This window comes from Calidris pugnax, unplaced genomic scaffold (assembly GCF_001431845.1).
Source record: "Calidris pugnax isolate Ruff unplaced genomic scaffold, ASM143184v1 scaffold188, whole genome shotgun sequence".
NCBI classification, from domain to species: Eukaryota; Metazoa; Chordata; class Aves; order Charadriiformes; family Scolopacidae; genus Calidris; species Calidris pugnax.
The window spans coordinates 12,055,518-12,082,512 of record NW_015091257.1 but is presented as its reverse complement, the minus strand read 5'-3'; the positions used below and the strand labels follow the sequence as shown (position 1 = coordinate 12,082,512).

The window sequence follows — 26,995 nt, the reverse complement described above, 5'->3', positions numbered from 1 at the left end:
GACCTGATGGAGAGGGTCCAGAGGAGGGCCACAAGGATGATCAAGGGGATGGAGCACCTCTGCCACAAGGACAGGCTGAGGGAGCTGGGGTTGTTCAGCCTGGAGAAGAGGAGGCTCCGGGGAGACCTAATAGCAGCCTTCCAGTACCTGAAGGGAGCCTACAGGAAGGCTGGGGAGAACCTGTTTAGAAAGGCCTGTAGTGACAGGACGAGGGGAAATGGCTTCAAGCTGGAGGGGAACAGATTTAGATTGGAGATTAGAAGGAGGTTCTTTACTGTGAGGGTGGTGGAGCACTGGAACAGGTTGCCCAGGGAGGTGGTTGAGGCCCCATCCCTGGAGATATTCAAGGAGAGGCTCGACGAGGCCCTGGGCAACCTGGTCTAGTTGGGGGTGTCCCTGCTGACTGCGGGGAGGTCGGATTAGATGACCCTTGGAGGTCCCTTCCGGCCTGGGAAATTCTATGATTCTATGATTCTATGATATACATGTGGGCGTCTACTTAATTTAATGGCTTTGGTATTCCCTGAAGGCATTTGTTAGAGGGAAGGCCACTAAGTGAGATTTTTTGTATTCCAGTTTAGGATTAGAAACTCTCTCTGGAGCATTTATCAAACTGCAAACTCCATTTTTAATAACTTCTCAAAATACTAACTTTTTTGTTAGTTTTTCCCCTTCAGATGGGAACGCAGTTCTGAGGAGCAAGGATAGAGAACACATGGGCAAGGGTCATTAAACCTTCCCAATCCTCCAATCCTCTCTGCCCATGAACAGGCTCTGTGGTGGGGTGCTGGCACCTCTCCAAGACGACCATCTGCCCAGGCCAGTATCTAAGTAACAGATTGCCTGGTGGTGGACTTTTATTACTTGGCAAAACTGATTAAAATATAACCTGAAACAATGGATTTAATAGTACATAAGAAAAGTCAGTCCTGAGGGGTACAGGCAGATGAAATGCAGAAGCATGTTTATGGCAGTGGAAGAGGTATTCTTTGGAGAGGATTTCAGACGCTCATCTGAACTCCAGTCTTGCTCAAGAGTATCAAGGAAAATGGGAGAAGAAATGTCCAATTAATTTATCTAGAGGAGAAAGTAAAAAGAATAACACCAAAATAAAGGTTCTTTGTACCAGCAGACTTCCTGTAATGTGCATGTTGTATGCTTCCTCTTTTATGTGTGATGGAGCAATTCTAAAACAGTATTTGTTGTGTTGAGCTCTAAAGAAGCTTGACCTTTGGTACACTGAAGAGGCCAGGACTCACTTTGAGGGCCTACAATCACCAGACCTTGAGGTCCTACTTTTGTTAGGGGATAACACCTGTAGAAGGATAGTATTTAGAAAATATCCCAATAATCCAGAGAATGAAGCAGTGCAGGAGCCCTCTCAAGATGAAGGAAGACCTGGCAGCACAGGTTTCTACTTCTCTGGACCTCAGGAGTATCAGGCAGGAGTGCTCTACCAGGATCACACAACATGATGGGTTTCGGGGCAGCATATATTACCGCATTACTCATTTTTCAGTACACTAGAACAACATGTACTATGTGCAAACAACAAATAGGTCAGCACAATAGGATACCACAGAAACTGCACACTTAAATGACTGGGCATTAACCTGTTTTGTTTGTATTCTGAGGAGGAAACACGAAAGGGATCTTAAAATCACTGATGTGAAACAGACGTAAATTGATTAAGGAAATGGTATTCAATGGCCACTCTTCCCTGTCTCTTTTCTTGAGTCCTTTCCTACTTTTTTATACTTCACATTTTGCCTCACCAATTCCTATTTCTGCTCTTGCCTACTTTCCCTTTGATGCTTTCATTCTCACTCATTTCCACATATGTGATCTCTACTTTCTGCTTGTAAAATTCAGTTCCTGCCTCAACCCCTCTTTGCTCTTGGCCCTTTCTGCTCTTTAGGGCTAAATTCTCGTCTTCCAAAGAAAAGACAAATCATAAAAGTAGAGCTCGACCTTGCCAACCTCTGATCCAAGAGGTGTTATTCTACTTTTTAAGAATAACCAGGAAAAAGCTGATTTTTAAAAAAAAATTAAAACCTTCCATTTTTGGATATTCACAGAGCTCCTAATTGCTCGAAGAGCTTCCAGTACCACAAAGCCTTTTGAAATTTATTGCTTCTCATTCACACTACTGTTCATGGCATAGAACATGCCCCGTTGCTGGCATGGAAAGCTGAACATCACCATGTGTTGGCCCATGAGCAGTCTGTGCCTTTGTTCTGACCCAAAACGTGCAACATGAACCCTTTGGAGGCACTGGAAAATGAACATGAGTGCTGCAAAACCAGCAAGTAGCACTTTACTTTTATTCTAAGTTTAAAACTCAGCAAAAAGAGTTGTTGTTTGCACATAGTACATGTAGTTCTACTCTACTGAAAACTGAGCAATGTGGTAGTATATGCAAATAGTAATAGATTAAAGATTTGGCATGCTCTGGAATACTCCAATGACATGTCCAATCACAGCAGTACCATCTGCTTTCCCTTATATGTGCTAAATTTGTAACTCCGTGCTAGTTTCTATATTAGTTTACATGCTACCTTGAGGAAACTATACTTAACAGATAAGCAATATTTGGGCTTTGTGACTTATCTTTAGCAGACAGTTAGTAAATGTCTCTCCAATTACTCTCAGCTCTGTTCTTAGAGAAAGTTTAGAAATCAATAACATTGATTATGTACCCTTTTTATCCCTGAAGGAATGGCAGTGATTTGCAATTCATACGTTATTTCCCTAAGTTCTTGCTCATTCATATCTTGCTAGAATTTTGACAGATCAAAAGATGATCAGACTTTCATAAAATCATAGAATAGCTTGGGTTGGAAGGGGCCTTCAAAGGTCATCTAGTCCAATGTGTCCAACCTGCCCTTCAGCGTTTCCAGAGATGGGGCATCTACCATCTCTCTGGGCAGCCTGTTCAAGTGTTTCACCAACCCCAGAGTAAGGAATTTCTTCCTTCTATCTAGTCTGAATCTACCATTCTTTAGTTTAAAGACACTACTCCTTTTCCTGTCACAACAAGCCCTACTAAAAACTGTTCCCATCTTTCTTATAGCCCCATTTAAGTATTGAAAGGCTGCAATAATAAACAAACCTATGAAACACATGGATGTGTTCTCTCTGCAATTTGGAAAGAAAAACAAGGTAATGGAAGAAGATCCATAGAAAATATTGACAACATCCCTCCCTCACACACGTGCTTGGTCACTGACACTCTGAAGGCAGGCACTGACAGGTTCCTTTCAATGGCCATCTGGGGTTTCTATGAGTCTCTTGCCATGTCAGCTTCATAACTGGATGGTTTACTGACGATCCCGGAGTTCATTTGTAGTGTCTCTGCATGACACTGTGCTGAACAGTTTCTCCCCACAAGGTGAAAGGATGAGTTATCCCTTCTTTTGGTCTGAGGGGAGCAGGTATTTCAAAACACAAGACCATTGAACAATCACCTGAGGGGACAGCTGTCTAGAGGATATTTTAAACGTGTATGACACATTTGAATAGATGCTTTCAGCTTGCCAGTCTTGGAATGACTCCCAAAATAAACGTCAATGTAAAGAATAAGGCAATTTGTTTTGGATGATTAAGAGAATCTGGCTCATATATCCTAGGTGTGACAATTCCAATCACATCTTCATTTCAATTTACAGGAAAGAAATAAACTAGGCTTCATTATTGTTCATACTGCTGGTGCTATATATTTGACATGATAATCTACAGTATTAGTCAGTAAATTGACTCACTGGACTGCCCTTGATCATATGCTCCATTTTCCACTCAGCAGGGCCTTCTCTAACAGCTATATATAACCAGGGAGGAAAAAAAAAAAGAGACAGTTCTCTCTTAGCTCATTATAAGATGATGTTGCATTCAGTTTTCCTGTTGCTTCAAAGGTTATAAATGATGTGATCTTTTCACCATCACAGATAGTATATGGCTGCTGTTTGTCTGAATTGTCAACTCCTCACACAGAAATCCAATATTCCCCACTTGTCACATATTCATTTCAGATGTGTGTTCTCTTGAAGGGTCCAAAATGAAATAATCACTGTATTTCTGCCTGCCAGTTTTCAAGTCTTGCCTTGTGTGGTCCTTCCTTGTCAAACCACAGTTGTCACGTTAGCAACCCACAAGAGTACTTGCAGTAAATGTAAAATCTCCTGATCATAATTAAAATTCTGTGTGCTCTTCTATTAAATAAATAAAATCATTGTGCATCTTAATCCGTTGCTTTGCTCTTCTGCCACTGTTTTTTAAATGTTTGATTACTGAGCTAATTGCTCAGGCAGGTTGTTTTTAGACTGCTTCATGTATTCACAGAAGACACCAAGCTGGATGGCAGTGTCGACCTGCTGGAGGGTAGAGAGGCTCTGCAGAGGGATCTGGACCAGCTGAATCGATGGGCTGAGACCAACAGGATGAGTTTCAACAAGGCCAAGTGCTGGGTCCTGCACTTGGGTCACAACAACCCCATGCAGCGCTACAGGCTGGGGGCAGAGTGGCTGGAGAGCTGCCAGGCAGAAAAGGACCTGGGGGGGTTGGTCGGCTGTCAGCTGAACATGAGCCAGCAGTGTGCCCAGGTGGCCAAGAAGGCCAACAGCATCCTGGCCTGTATCAGGAACAGTGTGGTGAGTAGGACCCGAGAGGTGATTGTCCCCCTGTACTCGGCACTGGTGAGGTCTCACATCGAGTGCTGTGTCCAGTTTTGGGCCCCTTACCACAAAAAAGACATTGAGGTGTTGGAGCGGGTCCAGAGAAGGGCAACAAAGTTGGTGAGGGGTCTGGAGAGTAAGTCTTCTGAGGAGAGGCTGAGGGAGCTGGGGTTGTTCAGTCTGGAGAAGAGGGGAGACCTTATCGCGCTCTATAACTACCTGAAGGGAGGGTGTAGAGAGGCAGGGGTCGGTCTCTTCTCCCAGGTCACAGGAGATGGGACAAGGGGAAATGGCCTCAAGTTGTGCCGGGGAGGTTTAGATTGGATACTAGGAAAAATTTCTTCATGGAAAGGGTTAACCAGCATTGGAATAGGCTGCCCAGGGAAGTGGTTGAGGCACCATCCCTGGAGGTGTTCAAAAGACGGGTTGACATGGTCCTCAGGAATAGGGTTTAGTGATTTTTATTTCTTATTTCTTATTCATTTTTTTGTCAGAGTTAGGTTGATGGTTGGCCTAGATGATCTTTAAGGTCCCTTCCAACCTAGATGATTCTATGATTCTATTTATGGGTTTTATATCACTGTTAAAATAAGTATTGGATTAATCCTGTCTCCTCATCTATGCGTTGAAAAAATGTTTCCTCAGTCCAGACAGAAGTTAAAACTAGAAGTAACCTCTAAAAGGGGCTAGAGGGTGAAGGGCAGTTCTCAGTGCTGAGAAAGGATGAGAGCAGACTCAGAAAGCAGACAGCTCAGCAGGAGATTGGCATGAGCTACAAAATACAAACTTGTGTAGCTGTATTTCAGCAGTGTATCTGCAGCTGTAACCTGTAATGTTGGAGAAGGAAGGGAAACCGAAGAGCCTTAGGATAGAAAGAGTCTATTGCTATTCCTGTCCAGAACGGTAAATAATTGTTCAGAGACTTTTTTACTGACCTTTGTTCCAGGAGGACTTGCAAGTCAAGGAGAATTACAGGGTGTAAATCAGAAATACTCTACTGCAGGTCAGCACATCCACAAAGACACAGTCTCCCAGAGGAACAATCCTTCACCAATCTCTCTTAAACTTACTCCTGATATATTGGGCACATTGCAGAAGAAACTGTTTAAGAGCACTGATTAATATTTTCAGTAACAGTAAATCTCCCAGTGTACTGCCTGGTGCCAGCTCTGCCAGATGGCTCTCAAGGGCTCTTCTGGTCCTGTTCCCTGTCGTTCTATGATTCTTTGTTTGTAGTTTGAAGAACAGAATAGAAATCAATAGCTGTCCAAGCAAAACAGCTTTTTCTATGTTGTAATGCTTTAAACATGCAAAGAGGCTAAAGTCTAAGCCTCTTTGCCTCGAAGCTTCGAAAGCTGCTGGCAGAAAAGATCTGCAGATTCATATGAATTTGGTACCAATTCCTAATCTTCACTTTGATATGGAAGGCAAAAGGGATGGACTTGTGGGAAACAAAAAGTAAAAAATCACATGCCTTCATGGCATGCCAATTGCCCCTGGGGCACCCCTGTACCCCCAGGGCACAGTGCTTTGGGAGTGCAGGTGTCTGCCTTGGGCTAAGGCAGCCCTCAGCTCACACAACAGATAAAGTGTGGTATGCACTCAAAATACCTTTCTATCTCCCTTCAAATGAATTAGGAGAACCAGGTTATCCAGGAGAACTAGGTTCTTGTTTCATAGCTGAAGGAGGCAAATATTTGACAGACTCAAGAGAGTCACACCAGGCAACAAGGAACGTATAGCAGTGATAGAAAAAAATGTGAGGTTCAGAGAACACTGGCCGAGATGCCACATGCAATAAAGCCATCTATTAGTCTCATGTAGGGTTTGAAAAATATTCAAGAAATAACAGCTATTAGGTTCAAACACAGCATCTGATGAAAAAAAATCCATTCTCGTGATATAAGCCTGTTACTCCACCCCAGCTATGTAAATGCCCACAAGATAACTCACCAAACAAGGGGAAAAGCAGTAACAGAACAAAGAAGGGTGACAAAATCATCAGTCTTCACATGTCAAAAAGCAAAATTCAAATAGATTATTTTTACAACAAAATAACACAACATAAGCCACAAGGGAAAGTAAACAAAGATCAAAGAGCAAATAAGAGACAGACAACACAAACAGGCATCCCCAGCATCTAGAAGTAACAGAAGAAGAGGAGCATACAGCACCAAAGCATCTTAAAAGGGCTGTCGTGTATTCGGGGAAAAACACCTTTTGTGCAAACTCAAAAAAAAGAGAGTATTTACAGGTAGGGAGCAAGAGCTACCCTCTCTGGACTTCTTTTTATTACTCTTTCCTCACACGCTTGTTTGGTCCCTATGATAAAGTGCAGTTTATATCTCCACTGCATGAACATTCAGCACAGATAACAATAAGGGCAGAATAATAAAAGACCAACCCATTAGCAAAAAATACAGAACTGCCTCCATAGAAGTTCATGACAGACAAATCTAGGACATCTCCCAAATAAGAAACAAAATGGCAGACCTCAAAGACATTTAAAAAAAGAACTGCAACAGCTAGCTAATCAATTGCTTTTATGTAAGATCTGAAGTTGACGTGAAAGGTGAAGATTTGGAACAGCAACACTGACTTAGTGCTTCATGATATTTATTTTTTTTAATGACAGGATTAAATAATCTTGCTTTCCTCCATTGTTATTACTTTGCTTGCGTGGACTAAAGACCCCCAGACACCACCTTAGAAATCAGAAATGGCAGGATGAAGGTGGCTTATGCTAGGTCCTTAAATACGCTAAATTTGTTCTGGCTTTTCTTCATGTCATTGTACAAAGAGAAATACCTTAGATCAGAAAAGTAAACCAGCATAACTAGCTCTCTTCCTTTCTCTTTCAACCCTGCTCTCCTTGCAGGCACAGTCACTGAACTCAGTATTACTTTGTTCATGACAAATACCAACCGAAACCTGCAAATATGCACTATAATTTGAAAATCTATCAGTCATCCTGTTTGCTTTCATCTAACACATAGCTTTGGTTATTTCTATTCCTTGATAAATCTTGCACAAGATCTTCCTCAATTTGCAACACCCTTCTTACTCCCAATGAGCATTCCTAGTGGCTCCAGTGGCCATATGTAGTCCTAGCCCCAGAAATGCTGAGGAGCTAATATGAACAACTCATAGCAAGTTTAAGAAAAGTGTTTTAATAATTCATAAATCATCACATTGAACTGACTGCTCTACCCATAAATAGTAAAGGCTACTCATCACAAAAATACCACCTCTGGCTTAGAAAGTCCTTGAGCTGCAAAGTCCTAGATCCCAGGAGGGTGCATCAAGGACGTATTGCTGTCACAGAGAGTTTCCTGCACCAGGCAGAGCCCTGGCCTAACACAGGACAGCCTTCTTCATCATCTCCAGATGGAACTCCCCAAGGCAAAGAGATGCAGCTGGTTACTGAATAGCTGCCCCATGAATTTCAAAGCTACGCTGGCTATTTAACTTCTAGGTTTGGATAATGACCAGAAGAAATGTTCCTACCAACTGTTCTTGCCTTCTGACTACAATGCAGCATGTTTATCTTAAACAGGTGACAAGTTAATTTTGCCTAAGATGTAAACCTGAAAACAAGAATCTATTCTATAATGTTATACCTTTCTGTATGTATTACTAAAACAATTGTTCACAAGAATTTATTTATTTATTTTTAATCTATAATAAAGATCTATTATTTCCACCCTCTTCTCTTTTAGAAAACTGATAGGAATCCAGTTTTATGGGGTCCGTGAAAAGAAATTTGGCTACTGCTAGGTAGAAAGCTTAAGCAGAAAACGAATACTACAGGAAGAACACATTGACTAGACTGAAAGGCCAAAAAACAGATTTGCAAACCAGAGAGGAAGAGCAACTACGCTTGTACTTGGTAGGAAAGGGTTGAAAAGTAATTTAAAAAAGCTAGATAAAGCAATAATTTTGAATGCAGCAAACAAATGTGGGAAATCATTACTTGAAATATTGGTGAGGCTACCCGGAGTGAGAAGCGTGATACCCAAACATGAGACAGAGAGACAACTAAAATTAATACATTCAGCAAAGCTGAAGTCCAGGCATGGCAGGACATGCCTGTGTATGAGAGCCTGGGGGAAACTGGAAATTACTAGGAAGACAAGGACAAAAGAAATACAGTTACCTATGTGGGAAACACAGTGAAAAGCTAATTTAGGGAGAATAATAGCTAAAATATGTTATGCCTCCTCTGCTTCTTCATCTTAGACACACACACATACATGCACAAATATTGAAGGAGGGACCTTTCCGATGGATAATTAGCTGATATTATAGTCTAATATGGAAACTGCAGTTGAATAGCTGCATAATTTCCCACTGTTCCTCTGTAAAGGGTGGGGCAAGAACTTGCAAAACTAGCAAGAAAGGTAATTGTCTTCTGCAACAGCAACTGGAAGCCGCTACATAGGAAATACCTGTGTAGTCTATTGGTAGGGCTGGAAAATTACTCACCAAGAGCACAAAAGTGATTTTCAGAAGACCTGAGTACCTGTTCATTGATGTAAATATCTGCAAACACAAGAATGTCCCCCAAGTTTCACATGGGAAATCCTGTTATGGTGTCAGGGTAACCACAATATTTCAAAGTTAGGACAAAGTACTTATGCACTACAAGCACCCATTTTACACATGCAGTGAAACACATGGGACCAGAGACAAACATCTTAATTGATTCAGGTATGTAACAGTGAAAAAAAGAGTATTAGGACTTTGCAGTCCATCTTCACGACAGGAGATACGAAAGGTTGTAAAAGCGCACTTTGTGATGCACAAGTTGTGTCGATTTTACCAGCCTGCAATGGCATCACAATTCATTATACTTGCTATAATTTCCCTCATCTGCCATGCTCACCACAGAAAACAGCCTACAAGACCAAAATTCTGCAGATGGGGCAAATGAGGAGACTTAGTAAGCAATTCTACAATGCTTTGCAATACCTGAAGACTGTGAATGTGGGAAGACCCTTTGTTTTTTGCAGAAATGTCTGTTGTACAGCTCTTTACTGTTATCTTGATGACAGAGACAAACCATATTAGAAAATTGAGCCCTCCATGGGAGTGAAACAGAAAGCTGGCATAAGTCAACAAGAAACAGATCAATTAATTTCTCAGAAAGTCAGTGCTATAGTATCATGGCTGCTCCTTGCAAGTCCCTGTAAGACTTTACATCCCAAAGAGGAAATGCACAACTTGCTTTCCTAGGATGGAATGCAAGATCTCAAGTTTGTACAACCCAGATGATTTCTAATGAGTAGAGCTCCTGATCTCCATTCTTAATTAGCTATTCTTTTGACAGCTAAAGATTACAGAGCACCTGAAGGCAAGTCTCTACCACCAGCAGGCTTGGAAGGCTTAACAGAAAAATGAATGAGTCAGTCACAGGCAGAGCACTTCCACATGACTAGCAGAAAGAGATATCTCAGAAAACTACACGAAGAACTGCTTGAAGGGAGTGAGATGAGGTGTAAAAACAAAGGCCTTGTGTCTCCTAGGAGTCTTGTCATGATATGACAAAGAAATTAAAAGCTTAGCACCTTGGTAAAATAGCTTGCACTTATGCAAGTGGATTATATATGTGTGTGTGCCAATGCACACACAGTATCTGTGTAAGAAATTACATACAGAGTTAAGAAGGTAAATGATTTGAAGAGCTATGCTGTCACTCAGCAGTTACAGGCTCGATGCAGAAATTCACAGGTAGGATTCTGGACTTCCGTTACCCCACATGTTAAGCCAACCACAGCAGCCTTTTCTGAGCTTTCCAATGTGTTTATCCAAGAGCTAAAATCGCTTTGGCATACTCAGTATGCCAGATATATTCAGTTAGCCACTGGAATTTTTTTTTTTTTGAGTTTTCCAAAAGTCCTTTTTGACACTGATCTTGCTGTAGTAAAGTGTTGTGTGGGAAGAGACAGGGCTGTGCCAGCTCTGAGATGCCATGGGGAGAGTCCACTTACAAGAGCAGAAGTGGCTAAATTTTTAGTGACCTGTGGCTGGCCTTTGCAAGGAGTTTTCAGACGCTCCCAACTTGAATGGGTCTTTGTAAGGATTCTGGGAAGACTCAACAACAAGCACTCAGAATATGTGGAGCTCTAAGGTGTTAATTTGTTCCGGTGTAAATATCCCTAGCCCCTTCCTCATTTAACAAAGAAAATCTGCTTCCTCATCTATCCATCTACTCCCAGTTGGCCAATTGCTTCTTTTGTACAAGATAGATTAGTGTTATTAAAACAAACAAACAAATTCCCAAAACAACCCAAATAAACAACCCAAAGAAACCTTCGAATAACAGGCAGCAAAAGAAATACCCAAGTACAGATATCCATATTTACAGTAAATAGCAACTTGCTCTAACAGTGGATGAAATTAAATGAGCATATTTGATCATTAAATCACACTAAATGTGTCAGAATCGGGCTCTGACTGATCAGTTCACTATGAGCAATGGCTGTTAACTTGAACAGAAATGACTAAACAATGTTGTTTTTCCCTCTGGATAAAAAGATGGAGAAACAAATGGCTTCAACAGCACTTTAAAAAAATACTCTAAAAACTGGATTTTACTGGAACCCATGAAGTTTTTCAGACCTTGAGACAGCATGAGGTTTCAATAGTCTAGTTAATACAATTTGGTTTTGCACAATGTCATTTGGACAACATCATTACAGAATGTTCACAATTAATTACATTCAAATAGCAGCTTCTATCCCCTGTGGAGAACAGGATTAATTGGGTCAGATGTAAATATGCATTTCATGGATCCTACTGAACACTTGCCCATCTCACCAATTTACCATGTAATTTGATATAACTGGTGTACTATGCTCTGGAGATGAGCAGGGCGAGCACAGTTGCAAGTCAGGGTAGAAATACACGCGTACAGCAGTGCTGGTATTCTCAGCCTGCATTATGCTTGGCTCTAACTGTGTGACCCTTTCATTCCCTTTCAGAAATACTAATTCATATTTATTCAGGCTGAAACACTCTGCTGTTGAAAATGAAGCTTGGGACTCAGAACTGATATGAAGTGTCATGATGGACCCCCAGCAACGTGACATCAGAAACTGTTCCCTTCCCAGGTGTCTTTACCCCTCACTGGAAAGAAGACCTGGCCATCATTGCAGCGAGAAAACCTGAGACCAAGGCCTTAGTGGGACCTGAATCTGGGAAGAGAGACTAAAGATAAGCTATCTATGGGGAAAGAACAAAGGAGCCAACTTCAGGGCAAAGTTGTTTCCTTGAACCCTCGTACAGCCTAAGCCTAAGTCTTGGGACTGCAATGGCTTTTCACTGTCTTTCTGGAGTCTTGGTTAGGGGCAGTTTACATTAAACATACTTCTCCTGAAGTCCCCTGTCTTCTTTTTTAAAATCATGAAACATATATTTGACTGGCTTTTTTTTCTGTGAAATAAGGTGGGCCAGAACATATCCAGTGAAAGAATCACCATTTTCTAAAATAATCTGGAAAACAAAAGCTTGTGCTTGTGGCGGGTGGTTCTTGAAAAGCTACTTCTTGTTGCTTTAAAGCATCAAAAATGAGAACACTGTTTCCTGGCTCTTTCTAGCTTCCTCTGCCCTATTTTCAGTTTGCACTCTCCCCTAGGTATAATAAAAAATGAGACATTTGCACCCAGCTGGAGAGCACCTTTCATGAGCTGGAAAACTGCAGAGTTCATTTCTGGCGTGTTTCCTGCTGTTCATGAGTAACTACTAGGACAAACTCACTTGAGTGAAGTGCAAACTTCAGTCCCCAAGTCTTGTCAGTTCAGAGCTGATCCTTTCAGCTGCTGCACGCTAGGTAGGTACAAGAGAGGACTGGGAGTTTCTAAAGCAAAATAACACTACTGAGAAAACAAAAAAAAACTTTATCGAGTACTCCTTCTGGCTTTTCCAGTCCTTCCTCTCCCAGGTGGTGCAGCACACAGTCATTTTGTCATCTCAGATCTGAAATATTGTAATATTACTGTTCTGTAGCCCTTTTAAACCTAGTTTTACAAAGCTTATATTTCATTTGCATCTTATTTAACATTAAGGAGTAATTTGCTGAAGTATTTGCAAGCTGGCCAACGTGAGTCATTATACCATATCATGTTCTGCTTACTGCCCTAGTGCTGTAGGTCCCTGTGTTTTGATTATCACCTGCAGAATACTTTGCGTTGCACTGCTCTGATCATTTCAACAAATATAAAGGTTCACCATTCTGCAGCCTTACCAACTCCTGGTCAGTGCTCCACTTCTCTGGCTTCCACTATACTAGGAATTTTTTCCCTGTCCTCAATTTTTGTGGGTTGGTGGGGTTTTTTGAAGGTTTTTGTTGTTAGGGTTTTTTTTGGTTGGTTTTTTTGGGCTTTTTTTTCTGTTGTTTTTTCAGAACTATGAATTTTGTTCTCTTGATTTTACTCTCCTGGCTTTGCCTCTACTCTGGTACCTGGCTTCCATTACTTCAGCTTGCGCACTTGTACTCTATCAGTTTAAATTAACGCCTAGATATTTAAGACTTGGTATTTGGAAGTCTTTCTCAGGAACTGGTATTACATATTCCATGAATTAATCTGCCTCTGATTACAGAATGCTTAACATACCCAAATTTTTTTGGTTTTCAGAGTTTTCTCCCTTGAAATATAAGTATGAATTTTCTTTTCTGTTTCTTGGTTTGGGGTGAAAAATCCACCCCATATAGTCCATCTTTTTATTGTGTCTGAGGCTGTAAAACACGTGAAACACAGATCTTTAGTCTGCATTTTTTACCTTCCCTCCTCCAATAAGGGGGGAAAAGCTTTCATTTTACTTTTCACAACACTTGTAAACAGTCCCTCACAAAAAACAATTTCTCTCTTCCACTGTTTCTTTGAATGTGTTTGCTTTTCACCAGAAAATCTGCATTTCCAAAAAGCTCAGTCTGTCCACCTGAACAAACTTGGTTGGAAATCACCCCCATGGCTGAATTGCTTTTTTTCCTACAGGTTACTATTTGTTTGAAGACTCATCTGTCTCTTTAGACATGTGCTTTGAGCTAGACTAATGGTTTATATCCAGATGTTTTTCCTGTTTGAAATTATGCTTTTGTTTAAATGTTTAAACCCACTGTAGTAAGTCCATTTAATAAACAATAAAGATACTTTGACCGATGTTAACTAGGGCCATTCCTAGCCTATTCATGCTCACAATAAAAAGACAGACAAGATCATTCAGATGAAGTCACAAGGTGACAAGGCAACATGTTGAAATGTATTGTGTCTATAATTTAACTGGTTCTGTGCAGTCATGTGTGAGACTATAACTTCAAGCTAAATGATCACTTTGGTGTGTTTATCTTCTGCTGGCTTTTTCTGCGCAGCTACATTAAAGCGCTAATGCAATTGCCCTGGAGAAAGAAAAGTAACCGCAATATCTTGAGGGTGTTTATCTACAGCAGAAGATATGTGCTCTTTAATCCGTTAAGTAAACAAGATGTGAGAGAGAAAGCCATTCAGACTCGGATTCCTAGTTTTCACAATGAAACTCATGTGCCTGAGCTCGCTTGCCGAGTACCAAAAATAGCTCAGCAAAAAGGGCTTTCCTTGAGCACTTCCATTATTCACATGATGCAGTACCTTACATAAGGCGAAGCGTGCACGTCATCCCGCCCAGCAGAGTGCACATGGGGGCTAGCAGGCAAAAATTTCCACCGGGGACAGTAGTATCAAGTGTTTTAAAGGCAAAGTCGGGCTGAAGGCACTGATTTTTTTCAATGGCAAGTCTAGAAAAATCTTAGAAAATTGTTTGGGGGGGTCTGACGGAGGGATTTCAATATGATTCAGTATGATTAAAATGGCAGAGATGGCCTTTGAAAATCAGTGTTATTCAATGCGTACCTCTTCTCCATTTAAAGATGAAAATACTATATTATCTTGACAGTCACAACGACTCTGTTTGGGCACTTGGGGTACCCATCTCTCCGCTGGCAGCTCCATCCTGGGACCAGCAGTTCTCTGGAGCACTCAACCAGGTGCTGCCATCTTTGCTTAGTGGAGTTACTCTTCGCTGCTGTAATCGTTTAGTTTCAGTCCCAGCTCTTTCATTTGAAAACACCATTTGTGCCTCCCTTTGCTAATCTGCATGCATGTGAACCCCCCTGGCTGCAGCATTGTTATTTGTATTGTTCTTTGTTCCCTGCACATGGGATTAAAATCTCTCACAGCCTCCAGCTGCACAGCTTTTCGTTCAAACTATAAAGTATTGCTTTTAACACTAATGGTCCCAAACTGAACCCCTATTCTTGGTCACAGTGGTAACCATCACACATATAATTTAGGAAGTCATCTTTGAGATAATGGTATGAATAGTAGTGTACTTTGACTCATTTTGACTACTGATCATGTAACATAATAATTACTATTTTCAAAAAAGGATGATTGAACCTGTGTAAACAGAGTTCTTCTGCTTCCCTGGAAACCCACAATTTTGAAAAATAAGCAAGCCTTTTTTCATTATTAAAAATCATATTTTAAAAAGAAGTTATTTTCTTTCAGGTAATTTGGCACTACGCAAATTTAGTTTTTAATATAATGAATTTGTATTACATCTTCAGTACCATCAGATTCATGGCTTCTGCAGCCTGTATTCTATGCAAAAAATAGTATCATGATATACAATAAATAGGAAATAATTTCTCTCAGCAGTGAACTATTGCTGCTGATGGGTGTATTTCACCGTGAGCAGGAAGACTACATGAATCTTTAGGACAAGCATTGAATGCTTTTTCCAACAGAAACTGCGTGGGAGAGGCAGATGGGTTGAGGCATTGATTACCTGGGTAGGTAGGGATTTATTCTGTATGGAAGTTGGCAAGAGGTCCTAGTAGTGAGATCTTTTCTAACGCAATGACAAGTCAAGGGTTCTGCTGTAAATACAATTTCTGGACCATCAGCAACACAACTCAGACTTTCCTAGAGAAGCATTAACCAGTTTGATCTTTGGCTTAAGAGATCTGGTGGTCTCTTAAAGTGTGTTGTGCTCTCATGCAATGCTCTGAGGGTTGCAGCACTTGCTCTTCTTAGAATAAGATCCAGCAGAAGTAATGACAAAAGCAGGGACAGAGATATATGCTTGCAAAACTAAGAACAGTATTTTTCTTGTTTTGTAGATCTAGCTGCAAAATCCAGGATTCCTGGTCAGGCATGATTTGGAGCCTAATTTTTCTCTCCCCAGATTAGCACTGAATGATGCAGTATAAATATTCAATCACCCCTCTTTTGCACTGTCTTCTCTTGTGAGCAATACCTCAGTAAGTCAAGCTCCCTGCTCGTGAGGCTTCTTGAGGCACCACAAGCTATATTCTCCTCTGCACATAAACATCCTTCTCTTGAGCAGAAAAGTACCGAGTTGAAGATATTGTAACATTGCTCTAGAAACCTCTGTCTTGGTATGTCTCCTCTGTTCACCTCTCAAGTGCACATCACTTCTGTGGTGGGAGTTCTCCAGGGGAAGTCAGCACCCTCTGTGTAGCGCCCTGGCTTTACACATAATACACAATATTCACAAGTAGAAGAAAGGTTGCTGCAAGCTTTCCTTAGAGAGAGGATACCTGTACCTTACACAAACTTAGCTGGACTACTAGCACTTTGTGCTGGTAAGACACACAACACTAAGTACTTACTTGGACTGGTTTTGTAGTTGTATGGCATCAGCTTTCCAGTGGCAGCATAGTAATATTGGTCATATTTTCTAGAGAGGCCCTGAATGTTTTCTTTTTATGTTCAGTTTTGTACATATGTAAATATGATTATTTCTACAATAGAAAGTACCCAGAAGTGGAAGACTCTACTGCTTGATATTGTAGCTCTGAAAGTGAACAATTTATTGCATTGCAAACCCTCTGTCTTAATTTTGCTGAACTGTGGTTTTTCCTTTGATTTTGAAAGCTTCTAATTCCCTTTTCCATGTACAAAATCCACTGAAATCATCTGCATCTTATAATCACATAACTTTACAGAGCTTGATCAAAGTCAGAGGCCCATTACAGCTCAAAAGCTGCTCAGGCAGTGTTTGTGTTCTGGGAAATCAGGCCCTGAAAGATTTAAATCCTGGTCCCATTTTATTTAAATGAATACATTTCATTTCTCAGTCACCAGTACCAAGCAGTGAGCTGCACACTAAGCTCATTTCTCTCTCCATCACTGATTTTATTACCTCCACAACTCACCCGTAATCTGGATCTATCAGCTGCTATCATATTGCTTCTGATCTGCTACATGTTACACTGTGTAAAAGATTTCAGCACATGGCTCTTCTCCAAGCAAATAAAAAGAAACCAATGAAATACATTTTTTCATTCATAGCTATTCATACTCCACTAAGCAGGGCTCAGGACATCACGAGGAGAAACACTGCAGGTTGACAGTTCAGGAACAAATACCATACCAATAAAAATGAATTTCATTATACATACCAAATTTTGTTGGAATGGGCTCATCTGAAAGATGACACAATGTGGGATTTACCGTCTCAAGGCATTTCCTGTGTTCCTGTCCACCCCCCCATTCACCCTGCATTTATACAGAACCAGGCTACTGAATATGCATGCACTTTCCTTGGGAGGTTTGGAAATGGGGGTGGCACAATCAACGATGGGAAGAAGCAAGCATAAGGATGGGCCACAAAAACATACAACATGAAACTGCTGTTCATGCTGGGGACAGTTCTATATATTCTGCAGGGACATTTAGCAAAGAGAACGCAAGAGACTACCAGTGATGCCATCAAAATCATCCATTTTGCTGATTTATGACATCGGTGCACATACTAAAACTCTCTCTTGCTTTCTCTTTCTCACTACAGTTTTACCCTCAAACTTGAATTGCCGATCTGATTCACTGTCCCGTAAGCTGATGACTCTTTGCTCCGCAAGCCATTCATGCGCCGCACGGACTCGACGCTTTCATTCCCAACAGTCATAGTCTGTGCCTGTCCCCAGAGTGTCAGCATAGATAGCAGCAGCAAGAATGAGAATAGCACAGCGGCAACACAGCGACACACATACAAAACACGCAAAGAGAAGAATGGCTCAGTTAGAGAAGACCGTCATGCAAAACAACGTGAATCGCTTTCAAGGCACAAAATAAACTGAGGAAATTGTGAGAGACAAATTCAAAACAGAAAACATCTCCTAAAGACATGGCTTTAGTGACATTAGTCCCTATTTTGAAATTCATGCAACTAGATTAATAGCAAAAGTGAAAGCAAGCCTGTGCAAATGGATAGGTGTCTTTTACTCCAGCAGAATAGTGCCTTGTATTTAATTAGGGCTTCACCCATTTTGCAAAGAATCCATGTACTGAATGACTTTGGATAAACAGAGGTCTTCTGGTGATTTGGTTTTAAGTAACTTTCTTTTAATGGTCACCAGAAAAAACATTCCCACAGCAGATGAATGACCACTTCCATGGACCTCATAATTTTTGAGTGATGCCCCTGAATACTACTATTTCCCAATTCTTGCCTGCTTGTTCATGTCTAAAGCAGGCATCATATTCAAAACTGAAATTACAGACCCCATACAGCAGCTTCTGCTGCTGCCATGCTGGTTTTGGAAACAAAGGCTTCCAGTGGCAGTACATCTGGCATGCATGCCTGCAGACGGGCAAGCATTTCTGCTCTCTCTTGTAATCTAATCTTAACGGGAATCTCAAGTCACCTGACAATAATATTAAAGCAGAGAACAGTACTGGATTGTTTCCCAGAGCATCCATCAAATATTACATTAGCTATAGGACAGTTATGAGACAGACCTGTCAAAACACAAATGCCCTATACCATTGTTGTCATCCCTCTTGTAAAGTAAACCATTATTTGTGGCTTGAAGCACTCATGCAGCTCAAGTGAATATTTACTTCACCTGGCAAATGCATATGTACAGAGTAAACCTAAATGTTTCTACTGATACTAAAAACCAGTGACATAGATATAGGAAGGATGAAACCTTTATAATCATGGGAATGACCATAACTGGACTAAAATTAAACTTAAAGTTTGTTTTGGTCTTTCCATTTATCAAAGTAAAAATCAAGACAGATGGACAGACTTCCTGAAAATATTTCTAGACTGAGATATAGGTTAAAAACAAGCAACTCTTCTATATTTCAGTCACTGGTATAAAATGATGTGATGATACTCATGAATAGGCCCTTTGTTCAAAATTTGAAGTTTGTGTCAGTAACAAACTGTGAAATAGAATCTAGAAAGGAAATTCTGTTAATCCTTCTCTTTTCTTAAAGTGGCCATGTTTCCTGGTTTCAGTTGGGAAAGGCACCAGTTGCTGGTTGTTTAAAAGTGAGGGCAGAACTGCCAATCACTCTGCAATAGGCTGCCCTAAGTAATCTCCATTTTAGCATGACTAGCTAAGGTAGCACCAGAAAAGACAGGTCTTAGGCATGTGCTGATGTCAGCACATCTGAATGATGTCAAGGAAATAATACTGCTCCTCTATCTATTTCATTGCTTCCAACGGTGGATGCCACATAGTAGCACAGTATTTGTAAAGGTACAGCTGCTTCAGCAATTTCAAGAAGAGAATAAAATTATTGGAATCAGTGACCAATTTATTGAAACTTATTGATATAACTTCATAAACTGCAAATAAACTCAGAAGCTAGTTATAAGCTCTTTATGAAGGAGTAAATCACTCAAAAGGAAACGTTAGAATAAAACTCTCCTGCAAGGGCAAGAACTGAGATGAGAAATCAACTGCATGTCAGGGCAACCTCAGTCACCCCAAGTAAAGAGCGGCAGTACCTTGTTTTGTCTTCTTTGCCTTCTTCGAAGCCTCAGAAACTCCTTGTGCTGCCGTGAAACAAAGTTGACTGCTGCATATTCCAATAACGCAGCAAAGACAAAGAGGAGGCACACGGCCATCCAGATGTCGATAGCTTTTACGTAGGAGACCTGGAAAGAAATAGGACACAGCATGATATATTTCAAACTTCTTCATAAGCTGAAGATACTGATGTAAAAAAATAAACACATTTCTGCACAGCATGAGATTCAGTTGTTCAATGAGATGGGGTTCTTTTTGTTTTGTGTTTTGGTTTCTTAGTTTATAGGTTTATAAAAAATAAATAATCCAACTATTAATGGAAATATGTGTTTGCAAAGAATGCACAAATTATGAGCTTCCCCCTTTAGGAGTAGATTTAGGGTTAGTCTAACAAAATACAAGTACTCTTGTAGTCACAATTACAGCTTATTAAAAAGAATACAAACACAGGGCGTGATACAATACCTATTGAAAAGCAACTCAATAAAGCTTATAGTTATCATCTTTTTAATCTTTTATGAACCAATTACTGTATTGGTTAATTAGCTGTGTTTGGTATCCATAACCTCAAAGTACACTCAGGCTACTGTATCCTATGGGTTGATATGACTCTACTAATTAAATATTAGATCCTATTTGATTGACCTTCATCCAACAACTCTATAAGAAAAATAAAACTTCATAGATATTATCTGCTACAAATACCCAAATTCCAGATGTCTCTCTTTAAGTAAAAGCCTATTTTGATTTGAATAGACTGGTCCACAATAAAATCAGATATATTACAGCACTGCAATGTCAAAAGATTTTTGTCATCTTGCTCACACTGGGCCAAACAGTAGCCAATTAATGAGCAATGCATTGTGCATATCAAAGGCACATTGTTCTCCATAGCTGTATTTGGTGTCTGCCTCTCTTTGTAGTCTTGCAGTTTTTAAGCAGAGATCTTATGATTAGGCAACAGCAGGTTGTCTCTTCTGTTTATCAGGTACTACATCCGAGGCAGAATTAAAATCATCTGACTTTTAATATCTATAACATATACGTGAGCTAGTTGCCTAAAGTACTTAGATATAAGTTAATCAAGGAATGAGGAGGAACAGGCGTTTCTAGGATGCAATGCATCCAAACCGTTTTAGATGTCTTCTTTAGGAAGAGATGAATAACACCCAAATAGTACTTCTTCATCTTCACGTCTATAAAGAGGAGCTTAGAACCGTTGTGCAAGCATAGACAGGAGTTTTACTCAGTTGTCTAAATATCACATCATATACTGTCACATTTGGGACTCAGACTCCATTTGTTAAACCATGACTTCCAGCAGAGCACAAATCTCCAGTACCATACTAACCAGTCATCTGGAGATGTCTCAAATACTGAAAGTCACCTGAAATGGCAGCACCATACAACTGAACCAAGATAAGAAAAATGGATGGTACCTAAACCCTGAAAAATTATAATCAAAGGTACTTAATATATAAATAATGCCCTCCAGACCCAACATTCCAATACAGTCAAAACATGCAGAGGTCTGAAGAGGGAACAGAAAAGGATATGTTGTGCATCTAACACTCTAATATTTAGGAGACACAATATCCACCTTGGAAAACTTCATCTCTACCCTTTACACCTATTCAAAATGACCTTGCTCTTATGGTCATGGCTACCATTTTTTGATGAAGGGAAGCACACCTATTTCAGTAGATTTTGCTCCTATTTACCATGTGCTTGAATAGTATCACTTTTCAAAATCTGTAGAACATTTTTTGTTAACATCAAATACATTATATTGCCTTATGTGCTCCAGGAAGCAACATGAACAGAGGAACTGGCGTTTAAAGCATGACAGAAAGGATACAGAGCTCTGTCCTACTCATCCTGAACACCCATCAGGACATTTTAGAGGACCCAAGTGCTGTTATTCAGCCTGCATCACTGGAACATTCTCTGGAGACATTCAAAACCCACCTGGATGCGTTCCTGTCCAGCCTGCTCTAGGTGAACCTGCTTTGCCAAGGGGGATTCCACTGGATGATCTCCAAAGGTTCCTTCCAACCTCTACAATTCTGTAAATATCAGTAGCTGAGCCTGTCATCCAGCTCCACTCTGCAATGCCCACAGTATAACATGCATAGGCTGAGATGGAAGAGGGGGACTTAGCAGGCTAAAGTGACACTATGAATCTGTGCCTTTCAATTAGATACACAGCAGGTATGCATTTCTCTCTCCCACACATAAAAAAATTTTACAAGTTACATATTTATTGAGCAGCTGTGAAACGCAGTGAAAACTCGACAGTGTCCCAGACACTTTGTGCCACAGGCTGAGGCACAGGAGGAATCAAGTCACTGTAATTCATGTAAAATACAGCTGAGTTTAGATTGTCTGTTACCTTCCTTGAAGGGGCAGCTTGTTTTGCTTTACTAATGCCCTTAGGTGATGTATTAGACATGCATAAACAGCTGGACTGTGCTGCCAGAGACAGCACAATGCGGGGAGCTGAAGCCACATGAATCAGTATTTCTGATGGTGCAAATCCTGTCCTGTTGGGGATAAAGCAGTGAGGGCAAAATAATAAAGGAAACCCTGAGTTAGCCTTCCTGTCACTTACTTACACAGTGCTCCCACAAATGGCATCCACATAATTGCTGAGGCAGCTGGATTATTTTAACTCCAGCCCGCTGGGCTGGTATCAGAGGATCACAATATACTTGGCAGGTATGTAGTTTGCTTTATTGTTTAGCCATTGCCATACCATGGCACAGCTTTAAATGAGAAAATAGAAAGCAATTACTTCCAACAACACATTAAAAATAAATAAATGGAAAAGTCCTGTAATGAGTGAAGGCTGACCCCTTTGTTTTAAAATACTTTATGTAATTTTATCTATGTATCCCCAGTCTGTACAGAATTATGGTGCTAAAAGCCTAAAAAAATATACAATTTTGTGAAGCCAGACTTTTTTGTAGCGCCAAACATAGGAGAGCCTCACCCAGTACACCGTTCCAGACAAGTCCTAAAGTGATTGCCCAGATTTTACACCAACACTTTGATATCTAAAACGTGTCTAATGCAAAGTCTTTAACCTGTGTCTTCCATCAATGAGTAAATCTACCATTTACCAGATTGCAGTCTGATCTGAAATGGAGCTCTCTCAACCACGCCTGCTGAAGATGTTCCAACTTGTATGAAAACACTTAAAAATGCATTTGCTTGGGGACTGGGAACAGAGTCTCCCTTTCCTAGATGCAAATCTTAAACAGTGGAATATGAAGTCATTCTCTGTCTCTGTGTCTCAAACACATGCAGAGATTGAGAAGGCCCTATCACAGAGTATTTCATGGTGCTTGAAAGATTTCCTCAGTGAGATGAGCACAGATAGGATGTGAATTTGATCTGCAAATTGCAGGTGAATGCTATAACCACTTGCCTACCAGATGCTGTAGCTTCATACTGCAGTGTCTCATATGTCAATGAAATGTCTTTTTCTAGGAGATCCTCAACCATTTCTCACTTAACCCCATAGGAAACTCTCCATTCAGCAGTCTCTAGTGTGCGTCTTATTCCTAGGTTCTTATTTTTCCTTTGCACTGCACAAGGAACCTCTCACATCCACTTTTCAGTTAAAAATATTGTTGAGTGACACGCTCACTGGAGCTGGGGTCTGAAAAGCTGAGAACTTCATGGTATTATAGGTACATCCATTGCTTTGGGAGGTTCTTCCACCAAACTCAAAACTGGCATTATCAGCTACGTTTTTTTCCCAGACCATAGCATAGCATAAAAACTTGTATGTTTGCTCAAATAAAAGGCTTACATCATCTGCTTTGTTAAGGATTCATCAAACAGTACTGTATCTCTAGCTTCCCTAACTACCACGTCCATGCTCCATACTCCATAGTCACTACTGTCACTATATATGAGAGTATAGACCCTGATTTTTTTGGAGAAGGTTTCATCTCACCTAACTTAAAACATGTTATGTATATGTAGCTTTTTTAATTAATAGTAAGAAATAAGCATTTTTAGGACAAAATGCTTCTAAGTGGAAGGTAGATATTAATGCGATATTCAAACAAACTGTACCCTAAAAATGACAGTCCCTCATTCTTGACCAAGGCCATTTGTGACTCATTTCAGTTTTGATATCTTTTAGGTATATATTTCTGCTTGATATATGCCACCTTTGGTTAGATAAAGCCTGCGAATCATCTTTGTTAGCTAGTATCTTGATGTAATCCTAAACAGAACAGAGCAGAATAACAGAAGTTACCCCACACAAGCCTACGTAACAGAGACTGTTACCTGAGCATTTGCCACCTTTTGCATATTTTCTCTTGCAGGGCAGAACACAAGATATGCGGTAACAATACAAATTCAGAGTTTACATTATCGAGCTACCAAGTATAAAATGAAAATGATTGTTTTTTCAAAATTAGACCTTGTGAAAATTCCTCTGAAGGGCCTGTAACCCTGGCAGCACACTGGCTCCATTTACTCTGCAGCATTTTTATAAGTGGATATTTGGAAACTCTGCCTCCTTCAGCATTATCTTGTTCAGAAAGCACAATAAGATTTCTTGCCCTTTTCTTTCTTTATACAGCTGCTCCATTTTTTGCTGCATGTTGCAGAGTTTCCTCTCTAATGTTGTTTGGGAGGAGGGGATTTAATAGCTCCCACCAATAAAACCATAAATTATATCAATTATTCAGATGCTCTATAAATGTTTTAGGGATAGCTAATGAGGGAAGTTTTACAGAGAGAGAGCTGTCTGCACCAAAGCCAAGTATGATGAGGTTAAGAATAGTAAAGGTGACAAGGCAACTCCATTCCCTTACAAAATTTTCATTTATTTTTTGGCCATACCCAGTATGTAAATAAAAGACTGGTTTATGCTCTATACAGTATTTCTGTATGAATGAAGTGAAACATCAATGAAGTGAAGTTCCTGGAAATGAAAGTCCAAGGAGGATTAGACTGTTAATTAAGGCCTTGTAAAGATTAAACCTTCCACTTTTCCAGCTCTTTTCATTTTAGCACTGTGACTCTCTCACAGCTTCTGGGTACCTTTCAGCATATTGCCATGTGTCACCACCAGGACAAAGCATGCTTTTGTGGAGACAAGCGGGGGGAAAACATGGTCATGGGTCCTGCAGCTGAGCAGCTGTCATTTGTCCACATTTGTGAATCAGCCTAAATGTGAGCTCTATTTCTGCTGCAGTGCCAGCCTCAAGAGACTGAGACAACTGCTTTGACTCTCTGATTCTGTTGAACAGGTGTAAAATGGAAGTAAAGACACATCTATTCTCTCCCAGACTTCTGCATTGTGAAAATAACTTCAATATGCGGTGCAAGGTGCAAGCCTGTGTTAAAAAAAATATATATTCACTTATTTTGGTTGATATAATCTCATGAAAAAAAAAATCTTTGACTTGCAATACGAAGCACCAAACCTCTGTTTTTGCACAATACCACAAAATTTTCAGCTACTGGAAAATGTTACAGCTTGAAATTAATTTCTCTTATGCATTAAAAGAATCTCTTGGGGAAAAGAGTTTCAGCAGATTTTTCAGATTGGAAATGTGTAAATAGAACGAAGTAACATTTTAAATCCAAACTGAAATAAAAGTTATATAAAACTGCCTTCTAGTATAAGGTATTGATATTACATTAAATTTCACTTTCTATTTTTTAAACCAAAACATTTACATGAAGTTCTGTTGTCATAAAATTTACTAGATTATTCTTTTTTTAAATCTTGAATTCCTAAAGAAATGGATTGCTCTTTCCTGCATCTCAGCTTTATATAGCTGAAGCTGAAATCACCAGTTCTGGTTTCACCACAATTTCCAGGCAGAAAAGTTTCTGAATTAAGAAAGTATTTTCTTTTTGTCTCACTCTTACTCTGGATCTTTCTTTTCACCCAAGCATTTCACCTCCATTAAATATCATTATTCTAAAACAAATTCATATTAGAAAATACAAATTACTTTCCCAGTCCTAAAAGCTCAGTCATTTTACTCTACTTTGTTGTTACAACATGTTCGAGCTACTTATCCTTTACACTGTGCAATTTTAAAGATTCATAGTCACTGTGCAATACCTTGGCGGGTCAGGCCAACAAGCCTTTTATCTTAGTGGACAATAAGGCATAAAACAGAAAGTGGTTTAGATTCCACCAGCTTTAAAATGAATGGAATTGATTGCCTTGTGAGGAAATCTTCATTAAGTGTTCAGGAGAGGGCAAGTAAAGCAACCGCCCATCACAGCTGGCTTTGGGACCTGCTCTTGAAGAGGGCTGCTTCTACAGGGGAGGGAATGAGAATGAAAGCTTTCACCTTCCAGACTGTAGTAAATGTTTGTTTGCTTCTTCAAGACTTTAATGTCCATATTCTTTTCATAATGTACTTTGCAATGAAAGAGGTTAAGCTGTCAGAGTTACTATTCTGTTACTGGACAATAAACACTTGTAGTATGGGACAGATTTTGACAGGAGACAGTTCATCGGTGAATGAGTCCTGTGGAAGTTGTAGTTGTCCTTCATCAGCTCACTTACTGTATTGCTAGATGGCTTGGGAAGACAACCAGCCACCTGGGTGGTGGCCTTCTTTCCTTTTGAGGTGAAATGGGTTTAAAATCAAGTCCCCAGATGTCCCACTCAGAAACCAAGCTACTACGCTGAAAGTAAAATGCCTGTTCCAAGGTGATGACATATCTGATTTAGTTTGTTGGATGAATGAAAAAATGAAAATATTTGGTGAATGTGAAACACACTGTTCCCGTTTATTTTAATATAACAACTCTGGGAACGTCCTGTTTTGAGGAAAACAGAACCAACTTTCTGTTCAGTAATTTTACTTTTCAGCTAGGCCTCTTCAAACTCTCTGAAATTAAGAGCGTATTGTGGAGAAAACTGTTCACTTAAAAGTGATAAGACCTACGTTTGTACTTCATGCCAAGGAATGGCATGCAGAGAGGCTCTTGCTTATATTTATTGCTGTAACAACCAAGGTCATCTGATTTCGTTACTTGCCCTGTTGGAGGGTCGGAAATGGAAAACCACAGAAGGGTCCCACCTGCAGGGAGGAGTGGACAGGACAGATGACCCAAAACTGACCAACAGGGGTATTCCATCTGCCCCATGCTCAGTATAAAAGCTGAGGGATCAAAGGGTCAACTCTCTTTTTCCAATGGCCAACATCCAAAGAGGACCCTGTCTGTTCATCTGCATTTGATCCCGATCCGTGTGTTCCTGACTTCAGAGCTGGAATCCAGTTCCCATGCATTGCTGAGTCCAGTCTGGGACTTTCCCAGTGCCTGCCAGTGACATCATCCTGGGAGCTTGATAAGGTTTTGTATATATCTATTTCAATATTTCCTTTTAATCTTAATACTAATATTTCATTAGTTTAGTTTATTCTAAACTCGTAAATCTCTTTATCTCTCTTCCTTTTCTCCTGGAGTGAGAAGTGCGGGGAGAGCACCTGTTGCTGACACA

At 40.2% G+C, this 26,995-nt stretch overlaps 1 protein-coding gene across 4 annotated transcripts in view; it reads right to left on the bottom strand.

The window, feature by feature from the left end:
• GLRA2 (glycine receptor alpha 2) overlaps positions 1-26,995 on the bottom strand; it is a 129,645-nt gene that overhangs the window by 10,886 nt on the left and 91,764 nt on the right. For all 4 annotated transcript variants that reach the window (XM_014960133.1, XM_014960136.1, XM_014960134.1 and 1 more), the window contains exon 8: positions 19,476-19,625. In XM_014960133.1, coding sequence (XP_014815619.1) covers positions 19,476-19,625 — 150 coding nt within the window. The remainder of the gene's footprint in view (positions 1-19,475; positions 19,626-26,995) is intronic.